The sequence below is a fragment of the Rhagoletis pomonella genome, unplaced genomic scaffold (genome assembly GCF_013731165.1).
Source record: "Rhagoletis pomonella isolate Grant_MI unplaced genomic scaffold, Rhpom_1.0 Rhpom_scaffold_00008, whole genome shotgun sequence".
Lineage (NCBI taxonomy): Eukaryota > Metazoa > Arthropoda > Insecta > Diptera > Tephritidae > Rhagoletis > Rhagoletis pomonella.
This window is the reverse complement of record NW_023458562.1, coordinates 3286795-3301645: the sequence shown is the minus strand read 5'-3', so window position 1 is coordinate 3301645 and position 14851 is coordinate 3286795. Positions and strand designations below refer to the sequence as shown.

The 14851-nt window shown below is 36.4% G+C and overlaps 1 protein-coding gene across 2 annotated transcripts in view; it reads right to left on the bottom strand.

Moving 5' to 3' along the window:
• Positions 1 to 14851, bottom strand: part of LOC118744116 (glycerol-3-phosphate dehydrogenase, mitochondrial) — a 296154-nt gene that overhangs the window by 228125 nt on the left and 53178 nt on the right. The window contains exons 2-3 of one of the 2 annotated variants that reach the window (XM_036476846.1): positions 3162 to 3280; positions 2833 to 3099 (exon numbers count right to left, since the gene is read on the bottom strand). In XM_036476846.1, the coding sequence (XP_036332739.1) occupies positions 2833 to 2870 (38 nt within the window). In that variant the 5' untranslated portion in view covers positions 2871 to 3099; positions 3162 to 3280. Of the gene's footprint in view, positions 1 to 2832; positions 3100 to 3161; positions 3281 to 14851 lie in introns of those variants that run through there. The other variant, XM_036476848.1, reaches the window with a different exon arrangement.

Sequence of the window (14851 nt, the reverse complement as noted above, 5' to 3'; positions counted from 1 at the left end):
ATTGTAGGGGGAACCAGGAGTTGTTGGCGGCGGCGTGTGGGTGGTGGTGCGGTTGTGTGTGTTATGTGGTCTGTAGTGGCTGTGGTACGGTCTGTGGTGTTATTATGTTGTTGTGTTGTGGTGACTGTGTGAGGCTGCTGTGTGAGTGTGTGGGGCTGCTCGGGCGGACTGTGGTTAGCCGTGGAGGCTGCTCTGTTTGAGCAACAGGGGGCCACGTACGACGAGGTGGAGTTGTGGTGTAATCGTCTCCGGCATACACAGCAGGTGTATGTTTCTGGCCCTGGGTTTGACTCGATGCCAGCCCTGAGTAGGAGAATACGTAGTGAATGTAGCCCTATGGACGGACAACTTCTGAGATACTTCGCCGACCTAAACGGGGCTGATTTCGACTTTTTTTAAGATCTAGTATCCTAAATTTAATGGGAAGCTGATAGCACACCTTGTGGTATGTTATAATAGTTCGCTCAAGACATTTTTAACACTTTTTCAAAACTTAAAAATGCAAATTCGAAAAGGTCAAGAAAAAAGACAAAAAAATTTCCCGCTGTGAATTTTCAGAGCTATATAATTTTAGTATTCATCACAAAATTGTACAAAAGAGATTTGCGTAGTAGTAAAGTATAGTGCGAAAGAAATTGTATCAAAAAAATACAATTGTACAAAAAATGCCAACGCCGCTTCGCCTGCCTTGACGCTCTCATAAAGCATTCACATATGTGAATGGCAAGTTTTGACAGATGTGTGTGAGCGTCCATAAGAATCCAAATGGAATTCTTTGCCTTTGCGAACGTTCACGCTCACACTCGCATTGAACTGTATAGCAAGCTTAAAAAATTACAAGCCGTGCACGATCAAGTTTATTTTTTTCATAAAATGATGTGGAGTATTGTAATTCAATGAAATCCAGCATATAAATCAAAAAGTGAATTTCGAATTTTTTATTAGTTATGCCTTTTTGCATTTCAGCGATAATGTTTGTTATGTCTTTTTGCATTTCGGGTGACGATATGTATGTATACAACAACTACGTTCAAATTTTTTTTGAGCGTGAAGTCGTTTCTTTAATGAAAAATGTTGTGGGATGACAATAATTTAGGGCCGGTTGTTCAATGTCTGATTAACACTAATCGGAGGTAGAAGCTCTGGTTAAGTACAACGACTTCTTTATCGATCACATGATATAGGCATGATGTCGAAAACGTCGATAATGATGTTTAACCGGCAAGTAGTGATAACAACACATTGAACAACCGGCCCTTAAACTGGTCTCAGTGAGCTCGATAGTAGGGCTTTCGCACGAGGCGATTTTTCAGGCATATTTTGCGTTCAACTCACGCAGGGTTGCACGAAAAAAAATTTAATAGCTAAAAGTATCAAAATATAAACAAATATCAAAATATTCACCATAAAAAGGCGTTTGCATTGTTCAACTTTGCATTCTACTTTTGCTTGAACGGCCTTTCAACTAATAGCTTTCAACAAAGTTGGTCGCCAGCCAACATTTAGGGCCGGTTGTTCAATGTCTGGAAATCACTACTTGCCGATTAAACATCATTAGCCGTGTTTTATTTGTCCAGAAATTTAAGCTATTAGCTTATTTTATATGAAGGACTTACCCAACATAATTATATTGGTTTATGAAAAGCTATCTTGGCTTGTATGTTGAACAAGAGGCATTGCCATTCAGCATCAGAAATTTTCTCCTTCAGCCAAACAGAGAGGCAAAAACTTACTTTGACACTATTTACAGTCAAACAACTGTCAAAATTAGGCTAACATAGGAAATAAGCTGATTTCGTTTTATTTGACCAAGATTTAGCTATTTTCTTGTGATGATTGAATAAAACATGCCTATTATCGACGTTTTCGACATCACGCATATAGCATGTGATCTATAAAGCAGTCGTTGTATTTAACCGGAGCTTCTACCTCCGATTTGTGCTAATCAGACATTGAACAACCGGCCCTAAATTATTGTTGTCATACCACAACATTTTTCATTAAAGAAACGACTTCACGCTCAAAAAAAATTTGAACATAGTTGTTGTATACGTACATATCGTCACCCGAAATGCAAAAAGACGTAACAAACATTATCGCTGAAATGCAAAAAGGCATATTATATAAAAAAAATGGATTTCTTATGATATGTATACATACATTACACAAGTTTAAAACTATGGCCCAATTTCAGATGGTCTACTTAAATAGAGATTATTGATTAACTTCCACTGTTCATTTTCAGATCATACATTTAGGGCCGGTTACTCAATGTCTGGTTAACACAAATCTCCGGTTAAACATAGTTATCAACGTTACCGACTCCCTGTAGTATGGATGGAGTCGAAGATGTCGATAACGATGTTTAAACGCAGGTTAATGTTAACCAGACATTGAGTAACCGGCCCTTAATGAGATAAACTTCTCATAAGTGGGCGGCGCCACGCCCATTTTTCAAAAACATTAAGGGCTGTTTGCTCAATGTCTGGTTAACACTAATCTACGCTTAAACATGGTTATCGACGTCTTCTACTTCATGCATACAAAAGGGAGTCCGTAACGTCGATAACTATGTTTAACCGGAAATTAGTGTTAACCAGACGTTGAGTAACCGGCCCTAACACTTTCCGTTTTCCTGAAACTGCGGCAAATCAGCCGACCACTTCATAGAACTTGACGACAACGACTGAGATACCAACCGTCCTGGGCGGGGTTGTTGTAGCCTCTAGAACAACAACAGCCGACCACTTCACGAATTTTCTGTCATATATTAATGTTGGAAAAAGCGAGTGCGATAAATATAATTTTAGCCAGCATTTATGTTATTCTTACCCCAAGAATAGCCTTTTGCAAGTACCGAACTCCTCCATGAATGAGTTTTGTGGACCGGGATGAAGTTCCGCTGGCAAAGTCGTCCGATTCAACAAGAGCGGTTTTCAATCCTCTGGTAACAGCATCCAGTGCACAGCCAGCACCAGTTGCACCTCCACCAATTATTAACACATCATATTCTTCACCGCTTTGAAGGCTTTTCATTTGGTCGGAACGTGGAGGGAGAGTACGCTTTCTCTTTGGAGGCCGTACAATATCATTTTGAACCTTTGATTTGGGAACAAAGAATTAATATTGCACAAACAAAGAATTAAGTTGCATTTTCTTACCACATATGGAGAGCTCTTATTATCTGCACAAACCCAACTGGCCGCAAGTGAACCAATACAAGCACTTAATGCAGTCACTCCGAATTGATAAAAGCGTGATGACATTTTTTCGGCAACTTCTGTGGAACGATAAACACTTGTACTTAGAATTTAAGTTTTAGTTAAAATTTAGATAACATATAGGCATTATACGTATGTACCGAGGCGAATTTATACAACGTGGTGTCCAAGGCGCCTTTGTATGTATATGTATGTATATACAAATGTATGTATGCATCACAATGACCAAGGCGAACACAATCACAATAACATTACATGAAGGCGAATTTATACAAGGTGGTGTTGTAAAATCAGCTGATTCTGCGCTTCACTTGTAGCATGAACCAAAAATACAAGATCACGTAGAACGCGACGTTGTATTTGTAACTGGTTTTGAGAAAAAAGTTTGCGAAAGCGGGTTCGTCAGCTGGGCGTTTGTTTACATCACAAGCACCACTATTTTACACTTTTATTCAAGTAAAGAAGAGTTAATTCAACATGACAACACATTTTAAAGCATTTTGTTGCATCATTTTACCTAAATTGTGCGTTTAAAGTGGCTGACAATAATTTTGGCTAATTTTGGTTTTCGTTGTTTTCTTTGCTTTGTTTACTTATCGCTCGTTTTCCAGTGAAACAAGATGGCGTAGAACCCGCTAAAAAATCGACATTTTTCACTCTCTTGTTCTTACGTGATCTTGAATCTTTCGTTCATGACTTGTAGGGTGCTTTCCAAAACGTCAAAATACAAAGCATCAGTCTCTTTTATTTCTAACAGGTCTATTCTGCACGTTACCGAAGATTTTGTAACCGGAAAATTTTTTTGCCAAAAAATGTTACCAGTTCTTGTCTCCGCGATTCTAGGAACGTTGGTAATGCAGTGAAAATATTCAGCTCTGAAGAATTGTGCAAATTCTGGCATTGCATATTTCACGGAATGCACAGAATGCATTACGCAGAAAGAAGTTCGTGTTCATGTTTGCACTATTTCGTTTTTTGTCATATGCAATATTTCGGTTTTGAGTCCAAACTGTGCATTTATGCATTACTTCGGTTTTTGTCACGTGCATTATTTCGGTTTTGAACCGAAACTGTGCATGTATGCATTACTTCGTTTTTGTCATATGCGTTATTTCGGTTTTCAAACGTAAGTGTGCATATATGCATTATTTCGGTTTTTTCATATGCTTTATTTCGGTTTTCAACCGAAACTGTGCATATATGCATTATTTTTTTGGAGTTGCCAGATTCCTAAAAAATTATCTTATAAAAATACACTATTTTATTCAACAATACATCACGTTTTATTTCAAATATTTGTAGCCCTGATATTTACCGTTTGACAATTTGCGCTGAAGTTTGTGCATTTTTCTGTGTCTTTGGCCCGTAGTCATAGTCAAAATAAAGTCGACTTTAAAGTTAGTTGCAGCTTTTTTGACAGATATCCCATTGAAAATTATGTCAAAAAGCTGCAACTAACTTTAAAGTCGACTTTATTTTGACTATGACTACGGGCCTTTGAGTTTATTTAAATTATTACAAATTTAAGTGCGCTGTTTTTGATTGCAGAAATTACGCTGAAAAAGGTAATTTTTGGTTTTACCGTATGTCTAAAGATGAATTGCAATTTCGGTAGCGAAAATTTGCTAATGTTATGAACGTTTCTTTTTTTTAACTCCGCGAGTGTGTTCTGCTCACTTTCAAGAATAAAATCACCAGCAAATTTCAATAAGCATTCGATTTACATTTCATTTGTCACTATTGCACGAATATTATTATGTTAATCCAGTTTCACGTGAAGTTATAAAATGTTATGTTGTTATAATTAATAATTAAATGCCCATTTGATAAGGATTCCTAAAATATGCTATACGGCAACTATATTTTCTGTATTTTGTGTACTCTTCTTCTTGAAATATTTCAGCCAATCAGAACTCACTTCGCAACTACGTCATTGGAGGGAAACAAATTTTTGACAGCACCATGGGTGTGTTGTCAAATCAGTAAAAGCAAAAACAATATACGGGTGCATTCCAAAACGTCAAAATACAAAGAATCAATTCTTTCTAAACCTCAGGAGATTGCAATGCCAAATGTTCGCAATCACGGTTAGAGAATTTTAAATTAGGTTGCGCAAGCTAGACTTATTCTTCTAGTGCGGTTAACAGTTCTATTCTGCGCTGGTAATAAAAAGTTTGTAACCGGTAAATAAAGTTCCTGTCAATTTTTAAACCTTTTTCGCATTATGTGCATTCTTGTAACCGGTAAATTTTGTTACCCCGTGAAATATGCAATGCCAGAATTTGCACAATTCTTCAAAACTGAATTGCTGAATATTTTCACTGCATTACCAACGTTCCTAGAATCGCGGAGACAAGAACTGGTAACATTTTTTGGTAATAAAATTTTCCGGTTACAAAATCTTCGGTAACATGCAGAATAGACCCGTAAGTGGAATTTTCATTTCTGTGTTGCCGGAAACGAAGGTCGGAAGTATTTTTGCGCAGAACTTCTTTCTGCGTAAACGGCCTTCGGCCACGCTTGGGGATTATAACCCTTACTAAAAAGAACTCTCCTTTCTGTGTTCCCGGAAACGAAGGGCGGAAGTATTTTTGCGCAGAGCTTCTTTCTACGTAGGCGGCCTTCGACCGCGCTTAGGTGTTATAACCCGTACTAAGTAGAATTTTCCTTTCTGTGATGCCGGAAAAGGGGACCGGAAGTATTTTTGCGCAGAACTTCTTTCTGCGTAGGCGGCTTTCGGCCGCGCTTAGGGACTATATGCCTTACTGAGTAGAATTCTCCTTTCTGTATTGACGGAAAAAAGAACCGGACGTATTTTTGCGCATAACTTCTTTCCGCGTAGGAGGCCTGCGGCCACGCTTGGGGATTATAACCCTTACTAAAAAGAACTCTCCTTTCTGTGTTCCCGGAAACGAAGGGCGGAAGTATTTTTGCGCAGAGCTTCTTTCTACGTCGGCGGCCTTTGGCCGCGCTTAGGTATTATAACCCGTACTAAGTAGAATTTTCCTTTCTGTGTTGCCGGAAAAGAGGACCGGAAGTATTTTTGCGCAGAGCTTCTTTCTGCGTAGGCGGCTTTCGGCCGCGCTTAGGGATTAAAACTCTTACTTAGCAGAAGTAAATATGTAATTCATATTAGAAAAACGGAAATTATCCATATGCACACTTTCGTTGGAAAATCGGAATAGTGCATATAACAAAAACCGAAATAATGCATGCATGTACAATTTCTGTTCGAAACCGAAATAATGCATATGTGAAAGACGAAGTAATGCATACATGCACAGTTTCGGATGAAAACCGAAATAATGCATATGTGAAAGACGAAGATATGCATTCATGTACAGTTTCGGTTGAAAACCGAAATAATGCATATGAGAAAATACCGAAATTATGTATATGCATACTTTCGTTTTAAAAGAGAAATAATGCATATGGAAAAAACGAAGTAATGCATACATGCACAGTTTCGGTTGAAAACCGAAATAATGTCTAAATGCACAGTTTCCATATGCGCAATTTCGGTGCCCCTTCGCCAGTAACACCACCTTGTATAAATTCGCCTTATGCCTGGATTATAATGGAAGTAAGGGAACGGAGTGTACTGTCACTTAATTATCTTTTGTATGGGCAATGAATTCGAACGATTATAATGCACTTGAACTTGCATCTAAAATCAATACATCCTTTCGAATTCGCCGCGATTTGTTACAATTCGCCCCGTACATTATAACCAGAGTTGCCGTTTAGCCTTTGGTGCCTAGATTTAGCCATGATAAAAAAATAGAAGATAGTTTCACTTCAAACTTTTTTGACGGTTTACAGGCATTTTTGAAGTTTCATAAATTGTACATTTTAGAAGCAGCGTTGCCACATTGGTATTAACAAAAAATAATTGATTGTATTTTGGGATGGGAGTTTCTATAGTTTTTGATGGTTCTTAGTCTTTTCAGACAATCCTAAATAGTTAATTTTTGGAGCTTTAAAATGTGCAATAATTATGATTAGAAGGTTTGCGTGATAACAAGCAAATAGCGAATTACATTAATTCACCTCAGGAAACCTGAAAAGAAGACGGCATGTCAGGGCCGTAAAAATTTGCGGATTTTTATAAAATGTCTGCAATTTTTCTATTTATGTACTTTGTATGTTCATTGGACTAAAAAAAGCTTCGGTTTTTTGTGCTTAAACTGCTTTGCCATCTGAGGTTATTTTTTCAAAAAACTACTTTAAACAAGTAAGAAAGTCTAAGTTCGGGCGGAGCCGAACATTAAATACCCGGCGCAAGTATTAAATATATGTTCTTCACCTTTCCGAAAGCTACCGCTACATGATAAGCCGGGGTGTATCAATTTTAAGTAAATTAGCGTCCTTAAATTTCGAAATATTGAAGTATCAAGCATTTCTCAAATTTACCGTTATATGAAAACCGGCCGTAATTTTAGTCCGATTTCAATAATTTTCAACGATTTGCTTTTATGTGGCAAGCACAATAACCGTACTGAGTTTGGTAAAAATTGGTTGAACGGTTACCGCCACGCCCATTTTCTAAAATTTTACCATAAGCGTATTTCTTGCTAAAGAATTGTTAGAAGCATCAATTTTGGATAAATTAGCTTTAATATTTTCTGATTTATCGAGGATTTTGTATTTTCCTAAATTACCGTTACATGGGATGTGGGCGTGGTTAATGTCCGATTTTGAAAATTTTTGGCCATTTGGTGTGCTGTACCAAGGCCAAGAACTGTGTTGGAAGAAATTGGTGCAGCGGATACCAAGATATACACATATAACCATAAGTGGGCGTGGCTAGGCCCATTTTCCAAAAATTTATAATATTCTTATTTTTCGTCTAAAATTTATTTTAAATATCAATTTCGAGTGAACAAGCTTCAGTAGTTACGAAAATATCTCTGTTTTCGTATTTCTGAAAATTACCGTTATATGGGAAGTGGGTGTGGTTACAGTCCGATTTCGCCCATTTTCAATACCAACCTACCTTAGATAAACGGAAACCTATATACTAAATTTCGTTGAGATATCTCAATTTTTGCTCGAGTTATCGTGGACGGACGGACAGACAAAATTTTAGAAAAAATTTTAATTACTAATTTATATATATCGGCTAAAACACTTAAACTTGTCGCAACAGATAAATATTATTTTATCAGTTTTAATCTTGGTTGATCCAAGGTTCAAGAAAAATGCTTTTACGGATGAAGAAGCCTTTCAGGGGGGAGATTCTGTAACCAGTTAGCGTCAATTTTCGGATCAATATCGCACTTGTTGACGTAAAAATATTTCATATCATACGTCAACAAAACCATGCCGATTCGAAAATTGTCGCTAACTGGTTACAGGATCTGCCCCAGTCCTACAAAAATGATATCTTCCGATTCAGCTGGAACAAAAATGCTTCAAACATGTAAGAGTTTATCTGCATTATGGCCTTGAACCGACAAATATACATCTTTCATTTGAATCCGTATTAAAATCTCTATTGGCTCCTGCATTCGGGTTTTTATAGGCGAGTCTGCCCTAAACCGCTTTTTCCATATTTTTGGCCTATGTGCGCTTTTATTCGGAACCTAAATGTTTCGGTACCAAGTATCGAGGGTATTGGACACTTTTTAAATCGGTACCGAATATCGATCAATATTTAAAAGAATTGACTCAGCACACCACTAGAAACAGCTTATTCGCGTTATTTTTGCTTTTGTCACCAAGAGTTTCCATGGAAATTGGATTTTTGTTTCACAAATTTGATTTTAAGAATATAAAGATTTAAAATACATTCTCTATTCGTTAAAAGCACCAAGTAAATGCAGGCAACATATAAACACAAAACAGCTGATATGCACTTTGACGCTTTATAAATTTTTACCCGGAGAAAAAGTCTGGGCTGTTTCGGGCAGGAAGAAGAAAACACTTACGATCCAATACGTTCCAATTTTCGCTCTCTATTACCCATTTTGTTGAGTACGGGAATGATTTCTAGGTTATTTTGGGTACCCGCGGGATCCCGCGTGGCGTGCGGGAAAGAACCTATTATATAGTCGGCCATTGCGACTGTCGGGGCAGTTTTGTCAGAGAAAGTCCCCTAAAAATCTTAATTTTTTCCAAAAAAGTCTTCAAAATAAGATTTTAAAGCTAAAAAAAATCTTTTCGATCCCAAAAAATCTTCATTTAAAAATACCTAAAAAGAAACACAAAATTCGATATTGTCTTTAGGGCTGTAAAGCCCTTATTATGTTGGTTGAAAAAATTACCAATTTCAAGTTATAAGGTCCTTTTTATAACAACTTAAACCTAAAATGAATATTGCCTAGTATCATTACAAAACTTGTAACACAGTTACATATGTATATATACACTGGCGAAAATATAAATAGGGACGCGACATTTTGCAAGTTTTGACCGACTTCAAAAAAGGAGGAGTTTATCAATTCGTGCGAATATTTTTTTTATGTATACATGTTACCGCATAACTTTGGACTACTTGAACTGATTTCAATAATTCCTTCTTATCGGAAAGGTGGTACCTCAAGGGTGGTCCCATACTAATTTCGTTTAGATACGGTCATTGGATCATGAAGAAATTTACGATCAATTTGTATATGAGAATTGAAGTCGCTTGTGTTTTTTGTTTAAAAATTACTCGTTCTTTTTTATGAAAGAGTAGCTCGTTATCTATCAAAAACCATAACACAAAGTTCCATAATAATTTTGAGCTTTTTAATTAGATTTTTTTATAGATATTTTTACATGGACGTTTTTTTATAAATCTTACCGCCCTTTTTTTCTCGTTATATATTTATCCATGTAAACCCATCAGTAAATGTTTCTTAAATGGCAGTTTATTTGAAAGTTTCCATTGTTTTCATTTAAACTAGAGACCGTTTGTTCTTCTCCTCCACTCTCTAGCTCTACACTAGAGGATATGTTTTACTGTGCCAGAGAAGAAGGCAGATAATCAGCCTTATCATTCTTGCAGCCTTATCATGAGTTTCATTTTCCCCGAACCGGTTCACTTTTTACTCTCGGTTTCCATGGTTTTACTATGGGCGGATGACAAAGTTTCGGGTGAATTTTTTTTCAGGCGAAACTCATTATAAGGCAGAATATTGTAGGGGATTTCGTATTTCATTTTTCTTCTTCCTTAATAAGCTGCTTACAATGATGTAGCAAGGATAATATAAATAAGTTAACAATTTTAACTTAACCATTAAATATATTACATCATACACAAAAATCTTCATTTTGAAGATATTTTCAGTGTAACATTTTGTTTTTTAAAAAATCTTCTTTTGAAGATTTTTAATAAAAAGCAGCCCAAAATATCTTCATTTCCAAGATAAATCTTGACTTATGGCAACGCTGTGTCGGAGTGGCTCGACCAAAGTGACATAGGTACATATGTATGTACATCAGGGTTCAAAATAAGTAAAGTGGGAATATTAATGCTTTTACCAGCGTTGTGCCTGTAAAATATTTACATTATTTACAACAATTATTTACTTGTAAATAGTGTAAATATGTAAATGTTTTTGTGTAAATAATGTACATTTGTAAAGAATTGTAAACAATCATAAGTAATTGTAAATTATTGTAAATAATTGCATTTGTTTTTGTTATTTTATTTTATAACAATTATATTCAACAATTTTTACTGAGCTTGAAGCCGTTTATAAAGTAAAATGTTACCTCGTGTTTACCATAGGCGCAATGCCCCAAAGTCATCATGCCAGACGCAGTTCCTCGGCTAGCTCAAGCGCGGATCGTGGGTCCCTAACCCGCTGCGTTAGGCCGTAGGGTGGCGTAACAAAAAGCAAGGTGTTCTGCAACGCTCCACATCACATCATTGATCGCCCTCCCGACCTTGGTTGCCTATTCTCGTCGTTGCATTTTTTTTTCTTGACAACCCCCTTTATATTCCTATCACGTCCACCACGCCATCTTCCTCTTACCTCATCCTTCTTAACTCATCCCCTCTTTATAATTCCTTAAAAACCAAACATATGTAGGTTTTCCTTTTCAAATGCAAATACAATTTTTTTGGTTTACCATCTTAGAAGTTGCACTAAATTTGTAAGGTTTAAATTCAAAAAAAGGAATTAACTCTTAAATTAATGATACTAAATATTTTATCAAGTTGTATTCTTTCTCCTTTGGACCTCAAACCGTCTCTATATTAAAACAAATTCGAACAAAACAACTGGACTCACAAGTGTATTAACATTTATACCCTTCCTAAAACCTGCCAGAAAGAGCTCTTTAAGGGATGATTCTCAGGGGGATTTCAAATCTCAAAAATTATAGAATTTTCTTCAATATGGGGGTAAGTTTTGGAGTCAGTACACCAATAGAACAAAAACAAATCAATATCGGAACAAAAAAAGAAATACAGGAATATATATTTGCATATAACTTACTAACTAAAAAAAAATAACTAATTAAATCGGCTACAGAGCAAACGTACATCCCCGGGCAGACATTTGTCAGCACCACCCTAACGAGCGGCTTTATATGTCCGTCCTTTTAATGTCTGAAAGCTTTTGCACACTTTAACAGTGCCGGCTAACAGCGAGAGTTTCCAACAGAAAAATGTTCCAGCCTTTCTGCAAGTTGCGATACCGAGAGTGTCGTGTGATACAATAAATTCTGGACGTTCTTGTGCTTTCGAAACCGGGCGTGACTTAGGAAAAAAAAATGTTTAACAAAAAATAGAAATACACTTAAAAAATACCACTAAACTAAACTAAGACTAAATATTTTCGCCGCACTCCTAACATCCGGCACACTATAATTAAATGGAACTTAGGGTCCAATTTAAATCTACACAAAGAAAACTAACAAACTTACACTTTTGACGGCTATCAGCAAAAATTGAAAAACGCCTACACGGGCACCTCCGGGACTCGTCATTAAATAAACAGCCCCTATCGTATTTTATATACTTCTGTTCCCACGCCGACTTCTTGTGGACTCCGCACAATTTTCGCAGTCCCCTGCGGCGCTTCCCGGTGGTCTTTCTTGTTGATTCCACCGAATTTAGGAAATGGGGGAGGATTATTTTTGTTTCCATAGACACGCGCGGTGTTTCACAAAAAAAAAAAACCGGCACTTAACGAATTGTCCACCTCACACGCGGATTTTAATTAGAACACCGCGACACAGCAAAACACAAATCCGAAGAATGCGGCTCTGGCACGTTCTGCCGTTGAATAGCGTTTTGGGCAATCCCGTAGCAAATAGCTCCTGTTATATTCTCGGTTTCCCCCATTTACCGTACAGTGGAACTACCCACCACATTTCAAGCACTTTTGCTTGTATTAGTGATTCTGCAAAAAAAAATACACCCATCCCTTTTCTTTCTTCCGGTGCATTATACCGGTTGTCAGAACTCTGCTGGCAACGCTCATATGGGCGAAAAACATGATTCAATAATAGGTTCATTCCTTATCTTTTTGGACTAAAATCTGAAAAGTGTCAAAATGCCAGAGCGTAAGCAAAATGCGCTCACTAAAAGAGAATAACAGGAAAAGTAAAGGAACGCAAAAAACCAAATTTTTAGTCCAAAGAATGGCAATAACAAAACTAACGTCAAATAAGAACAGAAATGTATGTACAAAACACATTCACACAAGCACAAGCACAATAAACACTTGCTATATCAATTATTTTTTGCCTTCTTCCAATTTCAATTCATTTCTTTTACTTTTTAGATTATTCTCACTTTTAGCGTATTCTTTAATCTCCGTTAATTTAAATTCAGTTGAGTTTGACACTTTTCAGGATTTTGCCAGAAAAAATTCTTCTGACTAAATCTGACTACTTCGGACTGATGAGAGTCACTCTCACTGACTGTTGCTCTCTCATTTTTGCTGTCATTTCCGAGTTAAGGAACGCTTTTTGGGCTAAATCTGACTACTTCGGACTTTTTCTGACTATTTCTGGGAGATAAGGAACGCTCCTAATAGTAAGGTTTTGTAATAAAACAGTCTTCTCGCTTCCACACATAAAATCGGCTCCTTTACTTGTGCAGAATGTTGCTTACTCTACAGTTTCTAATGATATTCGTAGTAAAACCAAAAATTCTTCATACTAAATATTCGCAATTTTCTAGAACAAGTGTAGAATAGCGACCGTTTAGCTATAAAATAACCAAAAATACCGATTGATACATATATGTAATACTTCTATATTGCTAGTACAATATGATCACAATGTGTTTTCAATTCGAAATCAAAGAAAGACAGCCTATGAAAATTTTTGTGATTGTAGAAGTATACGTGTATATTGGTAAACTACTACATAGAATGAAGTGCCATATCATAACAGGGGCGGTTCAGAGAATTAAACAAACAAATAAAAATTTTACGGTCTCATGTTTCCTTCAAACCGCAGTTAACTCAAGCGACTTTTGTTCAAAATTAAATTTTGATGCATAAACGCTCCTAGACTGTCTTTGCACCTGTGCGGAGTTGACTTGACAACTTGAAGAATGCATGGACGGGCCATAATTCGAAATTTTTTACAGCGAATATGATGTGTATTTACTGCTATCACCGCTAAAAGTGTAAATAAATTCTCGACATACACCCTAAAGTCCAAACATACGCCACAAAAGATAATTAAATGACCAATTTCTCATTTGCGGGGCGCTTCGGAATCGAAGCATTACACTTTGTTTTTAATTTTCTCATTCTGAATCGGCATTTCGGCGAAAATTTGCTTTAATTTTCTAAATATTTACTCTCTGTCAGATTTTTGTTCATCTAGACTCTAGGTCCTAGAGTATTTCTGCTTCAAGAAGTAAGTTTTGAAAAAAAATCATAAATTTTTTGCGGTTAGGGCTCGATATGTCGACTTTTCTCGAAGCTCTTCGTTTTTTCGATATCCGAAAAATTTGGAAAATAGGAGGTGTTTTTCTAAGTAATGGCGTTTTCTTTTCTACCGAAATATGTTGCCTTCTCAGTGCCCTCTACGCACAAATATTAAGGAGAGGGCATTGAAAAGGCAACAGTTTTTGTAGAAAAGAAATCGTCACTTATTTACACATGAAGCTGAAGCTGGCATATGATAGTTGACCGAATCCAATAAAGCACGCTATTCGTTTCTGTTCTGGGCTTATTGACGCCAGCTGGAAATGCCAACTGATGCCAAGTCTTTTTGTACCAGGTACCTTTATCCTCTGCCACCACAGCGGCTGCAGTGTTTCTCATAGATATACAAATATTGTATTTTTTGATAATTTTTCATGTGAATTATTTTTCAATAAGAATTTGTTAAACCGCTCCTGAATTTTGAAAAGTAAAAATGTCAGTTTGAGTACATTCTCTTATCGGATCTCTTTTTCTTTTTTGAATATATCGACACTCTGATGTTGGGGAATGTACTTTGAATTTACTAGCAATATAGAAATACTACATATATGGATTGATAGAACTTTTTACGCTGATTTGAATGATACCAAATTTATTCGGCGTAGGTAATAAATAAAGAAGATATAAGAAGTTTATTTGCTTTATTTATTTGTACTTTTTATTATCACTAAATTGTTGAAACCCAAAAGTAGATAGTGACAAAATATGTAATATCGAATTAAAGGTAATAACTTGAACTTTCTAAAT